Source organism: Rhinoderma darwinii, chromosome 11 (assembly GCF_050947455.1).
Source record: "Rhinoderma darwinii isolate aRhiDar2 chromosome 11, aRhiDar2.hap1, whole genome shotgun sequence".
Taxonomy (NCBI): Eukaryota; Metazoa; Chordata; class Amphibia; order Anura; family Rhinodermatidae; genus Rhinoderma; species Rhinoderma darwinii.
In genome coordinates, this window is record NC_134697.1 from 61,173,905 (window position 1) to 61,195,987 (window position 22,083).

A 22,083-nucleotide genomic window follows, 5' to 3' on the forward strand; every position below is an offset into this window, starting at 1 on the left:
ACAAGGTGTAGTCAAATTGCTTTTTCTGCAGCGATTCTCGCAAAATCACATGAATAGCATGGCGTGTGTTTGGTCAGATTTACGCTGCCATTTGCACAGTATAGACATTTAGTAAATATAGAAAAGGCGCTCTCTGAAATGCAGGTTAACAAAAAATGTATATGCCTTTTAACAAGCAAAAAGAACCCTTCTATAAATGTAATCCTTATTTATTGATGACCTAATCCCAGATACATTTAGAAATAGAAATCCATGTCACGAAGCCCACAGCACAGTTTTTGTCCGGATCTGAATGCCAGAGGAGGTCTGGAGCTCTGCAGTTATTGAGTCAGGAGAGTGTTGGCCACTTTTGCGCCTCAGCACTTTAATTTTATGTGGTCTGCGACTTCGTGACGGAGTTGCTGTGATTCCTAAACACATCCACTTTGCAATAATACCACTCACAGTTGATTGTGGAATATCTAGAATAGAAATTTCAGTAACTCACTTGTTGCAACAGTGGCATCCTATTACAGGACCACGCTCGAACTTAGTGAGCTCTTTAGGGCCAGTTCACACAGAGTTTTTTTACACGTTTTTTTGACGCGGAAACCTCGTCGGAAAACGCACCAAAGAACGGCCGAAAATGCCTCCCATTGATTTCATGCCCTATCTTGGGGCGTTTTCGCCTGTGACCTCCCATTGATGCAGAAAAAGCGTATTTCGCGGCGTTTTATGACCACGGCGTTCAATGGCCGTGGGAGAAAAACGCAGCGATAATCTGCCTCAAAATTCCAAACTCTGCGAGAACCCAGCCTTCGAATGACACATTCTTTCACAAATATTTGTAAAGTTCGACTGCATAGCTAGGTGCTTGATTTCATATACCTGTGGCACTGGGACTGCATGAAACACTTGAATTCAATGGTCAAGATGTGTGTCCTAATACTTTTGTTCATATAGAGTATATTAAAAAATAATCTAAAAATCTTGTCGTTTTCACTGTGGCCACTGAGCCTCACAATAGACTGACACTTCCTGTTCTGTAGAGATCACCAGCCCACAGCCCACATGGAACAGCATGTAAAATGTGTTTTAGCTCCTCCTTGCAAGCAGGCCTGTGTGTGTGTGTGTGTGTGTGTGTGTGTGTGTGTGTGTGTGTGTGTGTGTGTGTGTGTGTGTGTGTGAATAGGTGGGTACTATATAGCGGCATTATTTTGGCACTCACTAGGCCACATGGAGGCTGTACAGAGCACATGAAATCCCTGCAGCTTCAATCTACAGAGTCATAGGCACTCCATGTGCTGCTGTATACAGCTATGCATCTAGTGGAGAATAGGTCCCTAATATGGTATCCGATGGAACAATTTTTATTCTGTTGAAATCATACAGAACCTGACCAAAAAAACCTCTGTATGAAATCGGAGTCTTTCAAAAAGTACATTAAAGTGGCTGTCCAGGATAGGAAAAACATGGCTGCTTTCCTCCAAACAGTCCACAGGTTGTGTGTGAAATTGCAGCTCAGCCTCATTAATATTAATAAAGCTGAGATACAATATCATACAAAACTCATGGACAAGGGTGGTACGGTTCCTGGAAGAAAGCAGCCATGTTTTTCTTAATCCCGTAAAACCCTTTTAAAGGACTCAGGCCCCATGCACACGAACGTATTTTTTTCCTCCTGTAAATACTGCCGTAAATACGGGTCCATTGTCACACGTAGTCGACCCGTATTCCACCAGTATTTACGGACCTGTGCCCGTACATACGGGTCCGGTGTCACCCGTATTCAGGGACCCGTTTTCTCTGCACTAATCGGCAGCCCCTTCTCTCTATCAGGATCCACAGCGTTTGAAAGTAAAAAAAGTTCATACGTACCCCGGCCGTTGTCTTGGAGACGCGTCTCTCTTTTGACATCCAGTCTGACCTCCCTGGATGACGCGGCAGTCCATGTGACCGCTGCAGCCTGTAATTGGCCTGTGATTGGCTGCAGCCGTCACATGGGATGAAACGTCATCCCGGGAGGCCAGACTGGAGGAAGAAGAAGAGTTCTGGGTAAGTTAACTTAATACTGCCGATCAGTTAACTCTTTCAGCACCCTGGACAGTGACTATCCCGACGTCGCCTAGCAACGCTCCCGTAATTACGGGTGCACACACGTAGCCACCCGTAATTACGGGAGCCCCATAGACTACCCTACTTAGATTTAGTACGGCAGTATTATTTTGTCATTGCTCCACAATGTTATTTGGCCACTACATTGCTGTATTATGTAAGTGCTGTATAGCGGTATTATTTTGCCAGTGTGGCAGTATTAATTGAGCGCTGCATTTCAATATTATTTCAGTATATTATGGTAATATTATTTGGGCACAGTATGGGGTGGGAGCTCTTGGGTCGGGTAATGATGCTTTGTTAACTTGTTTATGTACGTCGATGCATTAACCCCTTAATGACCGGGCCTGAAAAGACCTTAATGACCAGCTGCATTTTTCAGTTTTTACCTCTCTGCCTTTCATCAGCCATAACTTTTTATTTTTTCATTGATGTGGCCGTATTAGGCCTCGTTTTATGCAGGAGAACAGTTTTATGCGGGGCGGGGGGGGGGTTGTTCACAGTTTGGGGGTGGAAAAAACAATTATACTTACAGCGTGAATATAGGAAAAAGCGATTCTCGGTATAGTTTTTCATGTTTATTTTTTATACTGTTCACGTTTCACGCTAAATAGCCTGTTAGATTAATTCAGGTTCTTACGGTCATTTAGATACCTTAATGTAGGGGCAATAAAATATATTTTATGCAAAATAATTGCTTTTTTTTTAGACATATTTTTCTTTTTTTTTTATTTGTTACTTTTTTTTAAAATCCCATTAAGGGATAACTTTATTTTCAACTCTATTTTTACTTATAATGTATTAGCATACTCCTACATTATACTGTGTCACTTTTACACAGGCTGCTGTTAGGGCAGCACATAGTGTACCCTAACAGCAGGCAAACCTTAACAGACAGCCCTGGGGTCCTTTGTAGATCCCCAGGGCTAACTGCAGAGGGATTCTCTGCTCTTTGATCACGGCGGTTAATGTAAGGAAGTTGGAACGAAGAATGGAAACTAAATTACAAAATATCATGGTCTCAGATGGGTGAGAAAGGGCCCATATTGCACTGCACTGGAGCAATAATACACTCCTCAACATTGAAATTGCAACACCAAGAAGGACAAGCTGTAAGGTTATGCAAATCGAAGAAGTAGCAGGTGTCGCTAAGATCTGGTTATGATCAAATCTTCAAGCACCTAGCGCAAATCTGTGGCATGTGGGAGGGGCATAAAAACCGGATTAAAAGAAAAACGTTTTTTAGCCACATGAAACCTAAAAAAATACACAGCTGACACCCTGGCGATCTTCTGAGCCCGCACCAGCAACACAACGTACAGTTAGGTTGTGTTGTCTTAAGACCTTGGCAATAGCGAAGTAATAGTACGCGACATGTCATTCATCACCTATCCACGGATAATGGTAAAACGTACAGCGCTGGAAGCCAGCACTTCACTTCCAGCACAGAACATAGCGCTGTGATCGCAGGCTGCATCCTGGGACAACGCCCTGGATCGGAGAAAGCTCAGATCCCAGGATGTTTAAACCTTGTGATGTCACGATCAATAGCGATCGCAGTATAACAAAAAGAAGGGGACTCTCTTTGCCCCCCTGATCGTCAGCCTCGGTGGTCACTATTTTAAAGGGACAGCCTAACAAATGTCTCCAGGACTGTCCTGAGCTAATTCCGGTTTCGAATGCAGACAGTAATGCATTGCAATACACATGTATTCCAATGCATTATAAGGAAAATTCAAAATGTAAAAGTACCCTTGTGGTACACACAAAAACATGCACACGAAAAATAAAGAATTAACATATATTGGTCTAGTCTGGGGTCTCTATTATTTTGGCCTGTCTGGGGTCTGATTTAAAAAGGAGTTGTCACAAGATTAACATTATAGGTGACAAATCTCTGAGGACCCCACTGATGGGGCCCCCACCAATCACTAGAACGGGTTGCCGAGCCCCATATTCCTCCTCTCTGCAGCCCCCAGCCGTGAGGAGGAGCTCTAATGAAGCGGCGGTCGTTCCATTTAATGTCTATAGGACTGATGGACTGAACGCTGTACTCGTCTGTCTCTGTCAGTCCTAGAGACTTATAATGGAGGGGCAGCTAACATGGTTATCCACCTCTCTATTCAAAGTTCTCCTCACTGCGGTCGTGCATTAAGGAGGAATGGAAGCTTGGGACCCTGTTCTTGTGATCTGTGAAGGTCCCATTGGTAGGATCCCCAATGATCAGAAATGTATCACCTATCTATCTACATAGATGAAAAATGGAAATCTTGGGACTCCTCCTTTAATTTAGGGGTCTTGTCTGAGGTCTGATTTAGTTTAGGGGCTCCGGTCTCTGAACTAATTTAGCATCTGGTCCGAGTTCTGATTTAATTCAGGGAGCCTGGTGTCTGAATTAATATAGGGGTCTGATCTGGGATTTGATGCCTCCCACGTCCCCATGCTGCATTTTCTAGTCATGTGACTGATCGTGTGTGCGGTACCAGAACTTTTTAGTTCCGCTCCTGTGTGCAGGGGGGATTAAGCCAATTATCCACGGTTCTGACAAACGAGAAATTGAAAAAGCAGATGTATAAGAACTGCAGAGAAATAGGACCCCAACCTGTTTAGATTCAATTGTATCAGTGTCCTCAGGATGCGGATACAATTCATTAAAAGAAGTAGCAGCAGCACGTACTAGGGGGCCCTGCAAGACTGTGGCGACAGCATTTTTTTATGCACAAGCCAGTGTGATGACATCATCATGCCTCATGGAAAAGGAGATAGAGGACGTTAAGGGGCACTTAAGATATGTGCCAGTTTTAGTTGACACTATGTATGGCACTATTTTTTGGACATCCTTATGTGTGGCACTATTTTAGGGGTCCTATATGCAGCACTATTTGGGCCACTGTGTGACACCCTTTTAGGGGGCACTAAGATTATTTAAAAATGAATGTGTTAATTGTAGCAGCATGACGGTAGTAACAGGAACAATACTGGGACAGCAGCAGCCTTGGGATTAGGGGGCAGCAGGCTAACTCTATGGTCGGTTTGTTAAGGCCATACTGGGATTTGACTATGCAATTATTTGGTCGCTTTTATTATACACTGCAATACTTCTATATTGCAATGTATTGCTATTGAGCGCCGCATCTGAGGGGTTAAATGGGCGGGATCTATACTGATTTTGATCCTGCCCGTTCGAGCAGGTCTGCTCCCAGCCCGGTAACTGAGAGAAGGGAGATTTAACTGCTCCCAGCGATGTTTATTTAGCGCCATAAAAAGGCTACTGCATCAGAATAAAGCCCGTTAGTGGCAGCCATAAAAACACGTAAGGGCGGTCACTAATGGGTTAACATATAAATCATGAAAAGCTATTGAAAAACTAATGACGTATATGTTTAACGGATGCCTGTGACATATGGCATGCATCACCCATAGACTCCCATGTTTAATAAAAATTATACTATATATAGCATACGGTATTCGATACCTCAAAAGATATACCGACGTATAGCAGCCCGACGGATGCCAAAAGCACACTGGGAGCGAAAAAAAATAACACCTTAAAAAAAAAACAACCCCTCATACGACGACAGAATTAAAAAAAAGTTATGGCTCTTGGAAGGAGTGGAGGAAAAAAATGAAGGGAAAAAAAAAAAGTAAACCGAAGGCTTTAGCTGTACCAAGTCGTCTGCTGAAGTTTCTTCCTTGCCTGGCTCCTGTTTCTGTGCGGTTTATGCAAACCCTTGATTTCGGATTCTGACTTCGATCCTGGATTACGCTTCTGTCTGCTCCATTGGATTATTCACCTGGTACTGGTTGTTCTACTCCCGGTACGGACCCCTTGCTTTCTCCTGACTACATTCCTATCTCATCCTCTGGCGTGTCGCATACGGACTGCTTTCCTGGTTACTTTCCCTGACTTAGTTCAAGACAACGATACTACGATTCACAGTACGAGCAAATGAGGAATGAAGCATACAAGCCTACAATCCTTCAAAACAGCTGATTGGCGGGGGATGTTGATCGCTTATCCTGAGGGTAGGCGATCAATCTCTTATGACAGGAGAACCCCTTTAATCTTCACCTTAAACTAATGATCTAGAATATCAAAATAAATGCACGCGTAGAACACATACTGCTTTAACTACACATGGTTTAAATTTAGACATTGAACAACATATACCTTGAACTGGCAAAAAGACTACAGGGTCATAGTGCATAGAGAAAAAAAAAAACTGAGGAAGGGAGCGTTTTCATAAGATTTTCTGCCAAGTATATTTATTTCCAAGGCGTACCAATTGCAGTGTATTGTACTGCCAAAAAATAAAAGGAAATGAAACGTGGTGCACTGCAAGGCACTCTACAAAGAAATTCCTGGAGAGTTTAAGGAGAAATAGGTTACCTGGGGATAGACCTCCTCCCCGGAACATGACTCACCAGGGAGAAGCACCGTCAGTGCCAACTATTTTGCTTTAGATTTTTCCAGATTTACATTTTCTAAAACTTTGGAAATTATCTTTATTTATATATAAGCTTCTACACTTTCTTCACTTTCTGTTTTATATTGTTTCAGAACTTCCATTTCATGGTGGGACAGATCCTCAGAAGCGGATCAGGCAATTGAGAATATGCTGCCCTCTTTAAGTAGCACTCCGGGGAAACCTTTTTTTTTTTTTTTCTTCCCCTAGGTTTGTATATTAGATTAGGTAAAAGGTAGTGACATTTATTCTCTTACCGGTGGCTTTATTTTTAAATTAGCGACTCATTTCCAAAACTACCCTTCAGTCAGGTGACCCGCACTCGGGCACCCTGAATTCTTCTGTGTTTGTGGTGTGGACTGAGTCTCATAGGCATGTATAGGGGGACTGACCTCTGGTTCACAGCAGATGCTGTAGGATTCGGGGAGCCAGAGTGAAGGTCTAGTGACTGAACGGTGGTTAACTTTAAAATAAAAGCTCCGGTTAAAGAACTTTGCTACCATTCACCCAAACTAGCTTAAAAATGGAGTAATGAAAAAAAGATTTCCCTGGAGTGCTCTTATAAAGGGCAGCATATTACAGGGTCCACTGTACCAACAGTCAAAACGGCACAAAAAAAGAAATAATTACTGTGTCGTTAGGCTACTAAAGCCTACCAAAGAATATAGAGGACTAATAGCTGCAAGTCTGCGGTATTAATAAGGGGAGGACTGCAAGGGGGGGGCAACCCACCAGCCCGCAAATTTACCATAATTTTAGAAAATTAGCGTAAAGTATGAGGTGTGTCCCAAAAGTAACGAGAATGGTTTTCCCCAGGAGGTATCTGCGATAAAAGTAGCGATGGAAGTTGTTGCTGGGAAATCTCAAGTATACGGCGGAACCATCCTCAGTTGAGCCCAAGCCTTTCGAAGTATCGGTACGTTACAAAAGTGCAACCTTGTTTTTCCCTATCGAGCAGTGTTACACAATCAAATTTTGCGTGAAACTTGGAAAAACCTCTTAAAAAAAACGTAGATGCTGAAGACAGCGTATGCGGAAGCTGCTTTTGTCGTTAGCCCAAGTTTTCAGATGGCACAAAGCCTTCAAGGATGGAAGGGAAGCCGTTGAGGATAAACAGAACTCAGGGCGACCTTATAAATCCTCACCCACTCTGTAGTCCTGACTTGGCACCGTGTGAATTTTTAGTTCCCCAAAATAACTCACCTAAAAGGACAGCATTTTGGTACTGTTGAAAACGTCCAGTCAGCCTCGATGAGGGTTCTGAACAATCTCTCACATGAAGACTTCCAGCACTGCTACGCAGTGTCGCTGGAAACGTTGTGTTCAGGGGACTTCATTTGAAGGTGATCAGGCCCAATTGTATGTTTTTTGGATAAAAGGATTTTTTGGGAAACCACTCTCATTACTTTTGGGAAGCACCTGGTATAGCTGAAATCTGCGCCAGCTTGTTCCTGGCATAGATGTCAACTTCTGGTGCACGGACAGCAGACGATGCAAAATTATTTATTAAGAGGCGCATCTTACTCCTACGGGCAACACACTTAAGCCTTATGCACATGACTGTGTTTGGTCCGTGATATACGGACCACATGTCGGCCACATTTCCAGGACTGAACACAGTTCAGGGAGCCGGTCTCCTAGCATCATAGTTATGTGTGACGCTAGGTGTCCCTGCCTCCCCGCGGGAACACTATCCCGTACTCAAACATGTTTTCAGTGCAGGACAGTATTCCTGCGGGGAGGCAGGGACACCCAGCGTCACACATAACTATGATGCTAGGAGACGACATGCGGTCCGTATATCACGGACCGAATGTGGTCGTGTGCATGAGGCCTAAGAATAGCGTATGAAACATCAGTCTTAGGCCTCATGCATACGAACGTAAAAACGCCCGTAATTACGTGCCGTAATTATGGCCTGTGATTACGGGCCCATAGACTTCTATTGGCCACGGGCACGTGCCCGGGCCGTTGAAATATATGGAACATGTCCTATTTCAGGCCGTAATTACGGCACGGGCAGCCCCATAGAAGTCTATGGGGCTCCCGTAATTACGGGTGGCTATGTGTGTTCACCCGTAATTACGGGAGCGTTGCAAGGCGACGTCAGGGGATAGTCACTGTCCAGGGTGCTGAAAGAGTTAACTGATCGGCAGTAACTCTTTCAGCACCCGGGACAGTGACTACCGCTGAAGTTAATAGTATTAAAAGTTAACTTAACTGCTTCTTCCTCCAGTCCGGCCTCCCGGGATGACGTTTCATCCCATGTGAACGCTGCAGCCAATCATAGGCCAATCACAGGCTGCAGCGGTCACATGGACTGCCGCGTCATCCAGGGAGGTCGGACTGGATGTCAAAAGAGGGACGCGTCACCAAGACAACGGTCAGGGTACGTATGAACTTCTTTTACTTACAATCGCTGCGTTCCGCTGCGGAAACTCTGCCCGAAATGGCTGCCCCTTCGCTCTATCCACCACTGATAGAGAGAAGGGGCTGCCGATTAGTGAAATGCAATTTTGCATTGAAAACTGGTCCGTAAATACGGGTGGAATACTGGTGACAACAGGCCAGTATTTACGGGTACGGGTCCGTAAATACTGGTGGAATACGAGTCGAATACGTGTGACCAAGGACCCGTATTTACGCCAGTATTTACGGGAGGAAAAAAATACGTTCGTGTGCATGAGACTAAATCTGCCGCCATATGGCCAAAGTATGTGGACACTCCTCCTAACTATTGAGTTCAACCCCACCCATTGCAATCAGGTGCATAAAATAAAGCACACACAGCCTGCAATCTCCATAGACAAACATTGCTAGCAGTATGGGTGATAATAAAGAGCTCAGTGATGCTTGGCACAGTCATAGGAAGTCAGTTCATGAAATTTCTGATCTGTCTCAATCACCTCTAATGGCTCATTCAGACGAGCGTAAGGGTACATTCTGATGGGCGATTTGCGTGCGTAAAAAACGCAGTGTTTTTCCTATATTTCTTGTCTGTGTGCGTTACAAATTGGCATCAGTGTGTTTTGCGTGTGGCATGTGTTTATTACTTCCGTGCAAGAACTTCATTATTTATTTTTTTACATTTATTTCTCTGCTTTTCTGTGTCCATGGTTTTCAAGCACCGTTGACTTCAGGTGTGTGAAAACGCACCAATATAGGATACGCTGCGTGAAAAAGAACGCATGTGTGAATGGCCCTATTGAAGTGAATGGGTCCGTGAGCGGTGAGTTATTTCAACGCACAGCACACGGACGAGTATTACGCTCGTCTGAATGAGCCTTAATGCTCGTCCGTGTGCGGTGTATTGAAATAACTCACAGCACACGGACCCATTCACTTCGATGGGGCAATTCAAAAATGCGTGAGTGTTCGTTGCGTGAAACATACCTTTATGTCCTATATTGGTGCATTTTTGTGCACCTAGTCGCCCATTAAAGTCTATGGGTGCGTGAAAACCACGGACAGCACACGGGCGACATCCGTGTGCTCTCCGTGTTTCATGCATCAATTACAAAGAAATGCAGCGAAATAAACGCATGCCACACGCAAAGCCCACGGATGCCAATACGCAGCGCTCACAGACATGAAATGAAAGTGCTGCGTTTTTTACACGCGCAAAATGGACATGCTTGTCTGAATTTAGCCTAAGTGGTATTGTTGTGAAGTGGAAGCATCTAGGAGCGTCACGATCCGTGGGAATGTGGACACACTAGGCCGCACCGCCGTAGCGGAGTAGCAGCTGGCCAAACAACAGTCTATACAAAGTCCTAGCACAAGAGTACCTGAAATAGTCCAGACAGTGGAAGAGGCGGAGGTACAGATGGAACTTGAAGGTAGACGACGCCACACGTAGCGGATATCAGACGTCGCAGATGACCCCAGACGTGGTGTATGACGGCAGGCGTGACAGGTGGCACAACATGACACCAACACTAGTTAAGGCTCAGGAACAAACATAGCACGGAATACAGGTAGCAGCGCATAGGAACAGGATACGACTAAGGGACCATTTTCTAAGAATAACATGGGAATACACAACAACGCTCAGGCAAGGAGTGAAAGTGCAGAACCCTTTTTATAGTCCAGGGTGATCAGGGGCTAATTTGTAATAATCTTCATGTGCGCGCGCTGGCCCTTTAATCCCTTAATGACCAGCCTATTTTAGGCCTTAATGACCAGCCTATTTTAGATCTTAATGACCAGGCTATTTTTTATGTTTTTCCATCGTCTCATTCAACGAGCCATAACTTTTGTATTTTTCCGTTGCTGCAGTTGTATGAGGGCTTTTTTTTGCGGGACGACTTGTAGTTTTTATTGGTACAATTTTGGAGTACATACGACTTTTTGATCACTTTTTATCACATTTTTTTTATATAAGGCAGGATGAACAGATAACAGCAATTCTGGCATAATTTTTTTCATTAAAAAAAATTACGTCGTTCGCTGAGCGAGTTAAATAACGTAATAGCTTTATAGTTGGTGTTGTTACGGACATGGTGATACCAAATATGTGTAACTTTTTCTCTTTTTTTGTTTTTTCATAATAAAGCATTTTGCATGGGGGGTTTAATTTTTTTTTATACTATTACTAACATTAAACTTTTATTTAACTTTAGTCCCACTAGGGGACTTTACTATGCGATCGTTTGATCTTTATGCCAGTCAGTGTAAAACCGGCTGGCATCTGTTAGGCATGGCCTAACAAACATTAACTAGAGGCACACCTGGGGTCCTTTGTTAGGCACCAGGCTGCCATAGCAGTAATCGGCACCCTGCGATCGATTATACCTGTGGAGTCAGAGGGGGAGCTTCCTCCCTCCAAAACCACTCAGATTCGGCGCTCGCCGCATCTAACGGGTAAACGGGCAGATTTGGATCCGCCTGCTTGAGCAGCGCTGCTAAAAGCCCTCAGCTACCTCCGGTAGCGGAGAGCATGGAGCTTTTACTACTCCCGGGGCGCTGCTTTACTCTGATGCAGCGCCGTGCAAAGGCGTATTGACGGACACGAACGGGTTAAGGCCGGGAGCAAGCGCACGCGCGCACCCTAGAGGACACTGCAGAGCGGAGCGGGAGTGAGTGCTGGCATCTCCTAAGAAGGGGCAAGTGGGGACGATAGGCCCGGGGCCGTTACAAGGAATAATAATAGAACCACAGAAACTCACAGCTGGGGCGCCGAGTGGAGAAGTTTGTGGCACGTAAAGGTAGTGCATCCTCTGTTGTATTACTCACTACCGATTTTCAAACCTCCCCTGGTAGTGATATCAGAACAAAAACTGTGCGTCGGGACCTTTATGAAATGGGTTTCCACGGTTGCACACAAGCCTTAGATTACCATATGGCTGTACTTGTGTAAAGCACGCCGCCGCTGTATTTCGGAGCAGTGGAAATGTGTTCTGTGGCGCAGGGTTGCCAACCGTCCATAAATTCCTGGACAGACCATAAAAATAAGGGTCTTTTTTCGAGTGTCCGTAAAAAAAAATTATGCGTCTATGAATTATTTTTTTTCCAGTTGAATGAGTTTGTGCCAATTATTGAGATTTAAATTATCATTGGTTTAGAGGTCACAGTACATGCTGCTAATGTGTTCATATCACTATTCTAAGCTATAGACATATTACGTATAATATTTATGAGTCATTGTGGTTTTCCAAATTGTTCGTAATAAATGTTTGCGGTCGTTGATTTTCGAATAAGTTGTCCTAAAAAAACAACAACATATCAGGTTGGCATCCTTGCTGTGGAGTGATAAATCACGTTTCATTATCTGGTGAGGATGAATCTGGGTTTGGTGGATGCCAGGAGAACCCTACCTACTGCCAAATTTGTTGGAGGAGAGGTATTGGTCTTGGGCTTAGTTCCAACAGTTTGGAGAAGGCCCTTTCCTGTTCCAGACTGTGCCCAAGTGCACAAAGCAAAGTCCATAAACAGGGGAGGAGTTGCATACAGCAACCAATCACAGTGCAGATTTCAAAATTCAAGTGCACTAGAAGAAATAAAAGTTATGCTGTGATTTGTTACAAAGTTACATAGTTAGTACTGTTGAAAAAAGACATGTCCATCAAGTCCAACCAAGGGAAGGTAAAAATTCTACACATAGGAGCTAATATTTTTTTGTCGGAAATGATCTAAGCCTTTTTTAAAGCCATCTACTGTCCCTGCTGTGACGGCTCCTGCAGTGACTATTCCATAGATTCACAGTTCTCACAGTAAGGGCTTATTCACACTAACGTATAATACGTCTGTGCTACGCGTGTGATTTTCAGGCGCGTCGCACGGACCTATGTTGCTGAATGGGGCCGTTCAGACTGTCAGTGAATTTCATGCAGCGTATGTCCGCTGCGTGAAACTCACGATATGTCCTATACTTGCCCGTGTTTCGTGCTGCATGAACCCATTGAAGTCAATGGGTGCGTGTAAATCGGGCTCGGCACACGGAAGCACTTCAGGGTGCCGCGCGTGATGCGCGCTACAGTAGTAAAAACTATGAAAACAGAAAAGCACCACGTGCTTTTCTGTTTGGAAATATAAAACCAGAGTGTCATCATAATGCCGGCTGCACGAAAATCACTCAGCCGCGCACCATATGCTGATGACAGACGGACCTTTTGCACACGCAAAACGCAGCGTTTTTTGCGTGCGCAAAACGGACACGCTCATGTGAATCCGGCCTAAAGAAGACTCGTCGCCTCTGCAGGTTGAACCTTTTTATTCTCCAGACGGAGGGAGTGCCCCCTTGTTTTTTTATGTGTTTTACATGGAACAGGATTTCACCATATGTTTTGTATGTACCATCCATATATTTATATAAAGTTAATCATTTCCCCCCTTAGTCTTCTTTTCTCAAGGCTAAATAGGTTTAATTATTTTAATCTTTCCTCATAACTTAGATTCTCCATGCCCCTTATTAGCTTCATTGCTCTTCTTTGTATTTTTTCCAACTCCAGGGCATCCTTTCTATGAACTGGAGCCCAGAACTGAGCTGCATATTCTAGATGAGGCCTCACTAATGCTTTGTAAAGTGGTAATATTATATCCCTGTCCCGCGAGTCCATGCCTCTTAATACACGACAATATCTTGCTGGCCTTTGCAGCAGCTGATTGACATTGCATGCTGTTATTTAGTTTATGATTTACAAGTACACCCAGATCCTTCTCAACAAGTGACTCCAACAGTGTAGCTCCCCCTAGGACATATGATGCATGCAGGTTGTTGGTACTGTCAGGGATCATTACCATGTATATTGTTTGCAAAAATATTATCCTCACATATATGTATGTTTATATCAGTATATTACACAAAGAACTAGAATCTAACAAAATGGACCATGTATCAGGGGCACGCCTATGGAGACACCGCCCCTGGAATGCAAGAGGAGTGTACAGAAGAACTTACAGCTGAGGAGCCAATGGGGCTTAAGCACGTCCCACATCTCTAGGGAGGGAACTTTTGGGTTTCTTTGTTCAAATAAAGTTAGTTCACTTCCCACTTGACGGAGGAAAAGAGGTCTACCAACATTTGTCTGTCTGGTGTACTTTTTTCCATGCATGCTTTCAGTTTTCAATTTACAGAGGTGGTTATTCTGTGTGAGATAACAGGGGAAAAGGAAGTTTACCCTGACAGTACCCAGATGCATAACTTTACATTTATCTACATTAAACTTCATTTGCCAACTAGATGCCCAAACACTTAGTTTGTTTAAATCCGTTTGCAATTCACGAACATCTTCCATAGACTGAACTATATTACATAGCTTGGTGTCATCTGCAAAACTAGAAATAGTACTATTAATCCCATCCTCTATATCAGTAATAAATAAGTTGAATAATAGTGGTCCCAGCACTGAACCCTGGGGTCACCACTTATTACCGGGGACCATTCAGGAGTAGGAATCATTGACCACAGCTCTCTGGATACGGTCCTTGAGCCAATTCTCAATCCAATTACAAACGATACTTTCTAAAAGTCCTTAATTTACCCATTAGACGTCTATGAGGGACAGGGTCAAATGCCTTTGAAAGTCCAAAAACACTATATCCACAGCGGCCCCTCTGTCTAGGCTTCTTCTCACCTCTTCATAAAAACAATATCAGGTTAGTTTGACAACTTCTGTCCTTAGTAAATCCGTGCTGGCTGTCACGTGAAATACTATTTTTTGTCACATAAACCTGTATATAGCCCCTCAATCATTTTCCCAATGATGGATGTAAAGCTCACTGGTCTATAATTACCTGGAGAAGACCTAGAGCCCTTTTTAAAAATAGGCACCACATTTGCCCTGTGCCAGTCCCAGTTGCTATGGGCGACAAAGACAGTTTTTGTTAGGCCCTGTTCACACAGTTTTTTTGCAGGCGGAAAAATCTGCCTCAAAATCCCTTCAGGAAAACCGCTTTCTATGCCTCCCATTGAGGTCAATGGGAGGTCAGAGACGGAAACGCCCGAAGAAAGGTCACGACGCTTCTTTTTCCTGCGAGTGTTTTTTTCATTGAAATCAATGGAATGCGTTTTCTGTTTCCAACGCGGTTTCTGCATCAAAAAAACTCGCCAAAAAACTCTGAACAGGGCCTTAGTGGAGGGACTGGAGTAGCTGCACAGAGCCCTGACCTCAACCCCATCAAACACCTTTGGGATGAATTGAAATGCTAATTGCGAGCCAGACCTTTTTTCCCCAACATCAGCATCGGACCTTACAAATGCTCTTTTGGGTAAATGGGCACAAATTCAAACAGACACACTCCAAAATCTTGTGGAAAGTCTTCCCAGAAGAGTGGAGGAAGTTATAGCTGCAAAACAAGCCCAATTAAAATAAATCATTACAATTCAAAATGCACTAGGAACCGTGAAGGAAGCCGCAGGTGATGGCCTCACAAGACTTTTCTCAAGTTCATTAATCCGCCACCTAATGGTCCATACCAAACCAGCCATAATACATGGTCAAGCCATCATGTACCACCGTGAATGTTCAGACTCAGAAAACAGCTATCCCCATAGACTACAGCTTCAACATGAATGAGCAGAGCAGCTGAACATTTCTCTTAACCGTCATAAGGAGAGAGGGATAAGCCAAAGAATAAACATGCCGAAATCCAACGGGCTGAATTATTGTCGGGTTGGTCCCATACACATTAGATGGCGAACGCCATCAATATTGATCTAGGACTATGTTAAAACGGTTGTTAAGTTGCGTTCCACCAGGTTTCCATATGATTTTAACGGGAAGGAAAAGGAGCTGTACCTCCTCTTTTCTCCCCAGGTTCCATCTTGAGGAGTGAAATACGGCATTGTCTAGAGTGTATTCACAGAGATGGACGCTGCTACATTGCAGGTCTCCTCCATCTTGGCAGCTTCGGATGTATGTAAATGTTATGAACAAATAATGGAGCGAAAACTATTGACAGCTTTCTGGATATAGAAAGAAGCATCTTTTATGTTCAAGCAAACTCAGGCCATTTTCCTTCACATCCGCTGGTCTTCAGAGGTGCAGGGTCTGTCTCACCAGTCACATATCAGGGGACATCACCTATGACTAGAAGGCCTATGACTAGGAGACAGGAATTAAAAGAAGATGATATAAATAACGAAGTCTACACCATTCCCAGAAGTGGACACCGCCATGTAGATATTTACCACAGAAACCTGGTCCGTATAATTACCTAAAGTATTATAAAGTGTAGTATATAGCAGCAGCCAGCCCTGGCATATGCTGACGGTTCACAAAATTGTATTATATTTCATCGAATAAAACAAATAAGACTGAATACATACTAGGTAATCTTGCCAGCAAATGTGAGAATGGTATCTGACTAGAAGATAGATTTTCTCAGGATTTAAGAAGAAATCTGACAAGAAATGTACTCTCTTACCTATTTTTAAATAATTTGTAGTAATTTGAGAGGGGATTAGTGTCATTTTGTAGCAGAAATCCCACAGGATATCATCCTCTACTTGGACATGTGTATGTGGAGATGCCATAAAAAAATGGTGAGCCTGCACGTCACCTGAGAGGAATCCCGCCCCGTGCACCTGAGGCAGCCATTGTACGCACATTAAGGCCTCGTTAAGTGATTTTACGCACATTAAGGCCTTGTTAACCTGGAGGATTTTCACTGAGGAAAAAAATGCCGTGGATTTGGCAGTAATTTCACGCTAGAAATCTGAAGCTGACCCTTAGATCTCTGCCGCGGTTTTGCAGTATAAAACTTCTGCATTTCTACACACAGATTAACCCCAATATTAGCCCAATTCAATGGAACTAATCTGTATGAGACTAGCCAATGCGGTTTTCGAGCAGAAACCGCAAGAAGTGACGTCACTTGTTTTCAATTCCGACCGATATGAACAATGGGGCGCTTTCCCATTGAAAACAACGGAAGTCATTTGGCAAGCAGAATTCACAGGACATTTGTCCGTGTGAACAAAACCTAATAGGGAAAAATCTGTAAGCGGATGGGGGGGGCAGCTCATGAATAAACCAGACTCTTTCCTCACATCGCGCTGCATTGTTCAGAATGCACATTCCACATAAGTGGCAGGCCGCAGGAATCAGTTGGTGACAATTTCATTTCATTCAACAGTTACCCCCACACTTCTTGCACCCTAATGCACTTCATATACTATATGAACAAAAGTATTAGGACGCACCTCTTCATCATTGAATTCCGGTGTTTCATTCAGTCCCATTCCCCCAGGTGTATAAAATCAAGCACCTCGCCATGCAGTCGCCTTTACAGATATTTGTGAAAGAACGAGTCGTTCTAAAAAGATCACTGAATTCCAGTGTGGTCCTGTAATAGGACGTCACCGCTGTAACAAATCAGTCTGTGAAAATTCCCTCCTAGATATTCCACAATCAACAGAGTTATATTATTGCAAAGTGGAAGTGTTTAGGAACCACAGCAACTCGAAGCCACGAAGTGATAGACCACGTAAAGTTAGAGCGGGATCGCTGAGTGTGGAGGCGCCCAGTGCATAGAAGTCTCCAACGCTCTGCTGACTCAATAACTGCAGAGCTCCAAACCTCCTCTGTCATTAACAGCTGCACAAAAACTGAGCCCCGGGAGCTTCATGGCATGGGTTTCCATGGCCGAGCAGCTGCATGACGGCCTTACATCACCAAGCACAATGAAAGCATCGGATGGAGCGGTGTAAAGCCGCCGCCACTGGACTCCGGAGCAGTGGAAACGCGTTCTGTGGAGTGATGAATCACACTTCTCTATCTGCCAGCCCGATGGACGAGTCGGAGTTTGGGTAATGCCCAGAGAACGTCACCTGCCTGACTGCATTGTGCCAACTGTAAGGTCTGGTGTAGGGGGGATAATACTATGGGGTTGTTTCTTGGGTTGGCCTAGGCCCCATAGTTCAAGTGAAAAAAAATCTTAATGCTTCAGCATAACAAGTCATTTTGGAAAATTCTAGCCTCCAACTGGCCCGCACAGAGCCCTGACCTAAGCCCCATCAAACCCATTTGGGTTGAAATATTGCGTGCCAGGCCCTCTCCTCCAACATCAGTGTCTGACCTCACAAATGCTCTTCTGGATGAAAGGGCAAAAATTCAACAGCTTGAAGAACATGTTCCTAGAAGAGTAGAAGATGTTTTAGCTGCAAAGCCGGTACCAACTCCAGATTAAGGTCAATGGATTTAGAATGGGATGTCATAAAAGCTCATGTAGGTGTCCCAATACTTTTGTCCATATAGTGCATCTGTCATACACAGACACTGGCTGGTGACGGCTCATGCAGCTTTATGTGTACCACCCCATATGTATAAAAGATGGCTGGACTATTGTACAAAACAAGCACTTTTTACATTTTGGGTCTCCCCCATCGACCAGAGCCCTCACTGCTCTTTTTTAAATTAGTTTTGTCACTATGTAACGTCTGATATTGTCCGTACACGTTCCCTCTGAATTGTGAAGTGCTGCAGAATATATTGGCGCAATATAAAGATTATTATTACTGAGCTCCATGTTAAATAATATGCAATAAGATCAGAAAGTTACGTTTTAAGTCTGTTAGGGGCTTGGAGCTCCGAATGAGAAAAACAAATGTTCTCACCGTTATAATAATATATCAAGAAGTTGTTCAAACTACTCAGATTAATAAAACAAAATTGTGTTCAAAGAAGGAGATTTGTTGCCTGCTTTTCCTGCCCCTATGCCATTCTTCTCTGGGCAGGCTGACGTCAGTATGCCATCTCTACTGTAAAAGTGACAGGTCGTGCGGTTGCCTTCTGGTGAAGCCTGGGTGGGAATCACTGCCATAAAGTCTTCAGCCTGTGACTATATGTGCCTGCTCAGCTGTACACATCCACACAATATGTACGAGGCATAATAACCTTGGTGCTACATGAAGACTTGTGCCACACAATGGGAAGTATTTAACACCTTCGCCAGTCACTCACACCAAACAATATGACCGAGTCCCAGCATTCACAGAAGGTTCCAGGTTTACTGCAACACTTTATGATCTTCAACCATTGCCATAGTTACACATAGGATTCTTTTTTTTGTTAACAATAGATTAGCAGCAGCTTGGTGTATAGAATGACGCAGACTTATCAATACAATTACATCATTAGAAAGAATAGTGTTTATTCCTTGTGCCATATTCAGCAACATCTACCTCTTCATATTTGTCAGTATAAAGGGGTATAGCATTTATATTTCCATTTTATGATTAGTTGTATTGGCAGGTCATAACGGAGAGATCTATGGCTACTGACCACTCACCAATGCCAAGAACAAGGGGCATTAGTGGCCATGCCCTGCTATTTCCATTGCACCCTTCCATCTCAATTGAGATTGGCTTTCCAAGCATGGCCATATGTATGACCTTGGAGCCTTGGTTCTCGGTGGGGTCCAGAGATCGGACACTTACCCATCGCTCTTTTATAAACAGCCCATTGGACAGGTCATACTAGTGAAATATGGCCAATGATCAATAAGCTCATTATTTGATCCACGCCAGGCTCTGAACAAGTAATACTTGGCCTCCACAGCTTCTTCTCTAGTACGCTCTACGTCAGTACAGATGGGGGAAATAACACGAGATGGGGGAAATAACACGAGATGGGGGAAATAACACGAGATGGGGGAAATAACACCAGATAGGCAGAATCTCATTATAAAGCCATGATGGTATGTTTAGGGTGGAGAACCTGTTGGAAAGTTTTCTTAAACCCAACATACTCCCTCTGCGATGGACAAATACAAAAGTATAACATTTGTATTTTTAAATATTGTATACTGCAAAGTTTCATAAAAGACAAAGTTTTTGCAACACGTGCAAAGAAATGGACAGGGGGCAAGTGCTCTTTAAGGGCAAATTTGTTTGACAGCCTAGGAAAGGAATGGACCAGAAAACGTATTCTTGGTCGTCATTGGAAACTTAGAGAACAACCTTTCAAGAAGAAAAGCCAAAAAACAACAAATTACATGTAGATAAAATTGGCGAAAATGAATACCAAGATAGTTTTTGACCTTACAACAATAGTGCTGAAAAGACGACGGCCGAGTCCCTCCGATCACATAACAGAATGCAAAATTTGACGGTAACAAGCGAAAGAAATTCAACAACAGGAATCCATCAAACATTAAATACTATTAAACTCACCGTCATCACTTTCTATATTCAAGAACCCCATTGTACTGCGAGAAGTCTGAAGACCCCAACAGGAAGGACAATCTGGAGAGAGACTGGGCCTCAGGCATAAAAGCTGGTCTAAAATACCAGTCAGTGGGCCAACAACAACCAATCACATCACTTCTTCCCAACCTGTTCTGGAATCTGACAACACTGACTTTTTTTTTTTCATGCATGGGGGACACTTTTTGGTAGACAACAATAGGGTGGATGTAAAGTAGGACTTACCTTTCATTTTGACCGTAGGGGAGTTGGGCCCTGCTGACTGTTTGCGCCATCCTCTCCAATTCTGGCAGAGACTTTCCGCCTCGGAGATAAAAGAACATAAGGAGTCCTCCTCAAACCGATCTGAATCTTCAAAAGAAAATCTCTCCCCGTCCTCCCACTCTGCAAACATGAGTTCCATTACATCCAATGGTCTGAGCTGGAAGGGACTTGTGAATGTTGAGATAAACAGGTGTCAGAATCTCAGGAGCGCTCGAATGAGAAAAAAAAAAACGGAAAAATTCAATGTAAAAAATAGATATATCGGATTGCAGTCCTGTGTTTGATGGAGTCACTTTCCTTTAAGAAATCACCACATTCTTAATGGGAAATTGAATTTTTTTTTGTATAAAACTCCAAGTGTCTGCTTTTTACATCACCTATACCAAGGTGGTTTTTTGTTTTACACTTGTGCTTTTTGTAATACTCAGACCTTAGACATACGCTGTGCTCAATCTAATCTGCTGACATATAACAAAATATAGATCACCCGGCCATACGGAAACTTACATGACAGAACATCTTCCAAGATTAAAGATAAGCTGGAGCATGAGAGGTATCCGAGTCTACGCTATTATAGCCCAGGGGCTGCATGCTTTATGCATACTGGTTCTACAATTGTTACACTAAAGGTAACTCCAACTTCCTGCAGCTACTTCCTAAACCATAACATTTACATTGCAGATGAAGGGTCCTGAACAGAAAAAGTCAACAAGCCTCACATCAAAGTGGCAAATTGATTCCTGTCCCAAAAAAATGACAATTTTACATCTTGGTAAAAAAAAAAAATGTAACAATCCAGAAATTGCTGTTGCTAGTGAGTTATTACTTCTTCCCCTGCTTGTCTTCAGATTGAAGTTGTATGGCTGTGTGCAGGGAGAAGTCTTCCTCCTGGGTAGATGGATGGTCAGGTTACTGTCCAGATAAGACACGAGCTGTCACAGAAGATGCAGGCTGCTGTCACAAGGAGATCTCTGAGCCCCTCTCTGGGGAGCCTTCCCCTGTCCTCTCTTTGTTCTCCTCGGCTTCCTTTGTTTCCGATGTCAGCCTGACTGCGGTGTAAATAAACAGGGGGATCTAGTAGTAGCAGCAGCAGCCTGGGCAGAAGAGGACTATGTCAGGGCCCCCGGAGGGGATTTATCAGCTCCTCTGACTGAACAAAAGCCCCCTTACTGCTGTCCCTTACACTGCCCCCGTGTGGCCGGGAGAGAGGTGATCCGTTGTCTGCGCGCCTCCTCTCCCTATTCTAGGTGCACCTTGTTCTATAGCGGTCGTTGTCAGAGGCTTACTCCGTCCAGTATCCAGCCCTCCCCCGCCAGCCTCGGCTTCTTCTCCCCAGCACTACCTGGGGACAGTTCGATCAGCTGATCCCCGTTTCCGCCCCGCTGCTTCCGGCTTCCTTCACCAGCGAGAGCCGGTGTGTGAAAGAACAGAGGAAAGGAAGTGACAGTCTGGAATGCTCGCTGTAATCTATGATGTCAGGAGGACTCGCAGGCCTTTTCTGCAGTTACAACACACAAAGACATATACCCTGTAACATAATGCAACAACTCATCTCGCCCTTCACAAATGTCGCAAAACGATGCTGTCATTGTAATGTTCCAGACACAGATG

General features: G+C 43.8%; 1 protein-coding gene across 3 annotated transcripts in view; it reads right to left on the reverse strand.

Annotated features, from left to right (window-relative positions):
- Positions 1–21,864, reverse strand: part of ZSWIM8 (zinc finger SWIM-type containing 8) — a 66,452-nt gene extending 44,588 nt beyond the window's left edge. For all 3 annotated transcript variants that reach the window (XM_075841656.1, XM_075841655.1, XM_075841654.1), the window contains exon 1: positions 20,434–21,864. In XM_075841656.1, coding sequence (XP_075697771.1) covers positions 20,434–20,611 — 178 coding nt within the window. In that variant the 5' untranslated portion in view covers positions 20,612–21,864. The remainder of the gene's footprint in view (positions 1–20,433) is intronic.
- Between the last annotated feature and the right edge of the window lie 219 nt (positions 21,865–22,083).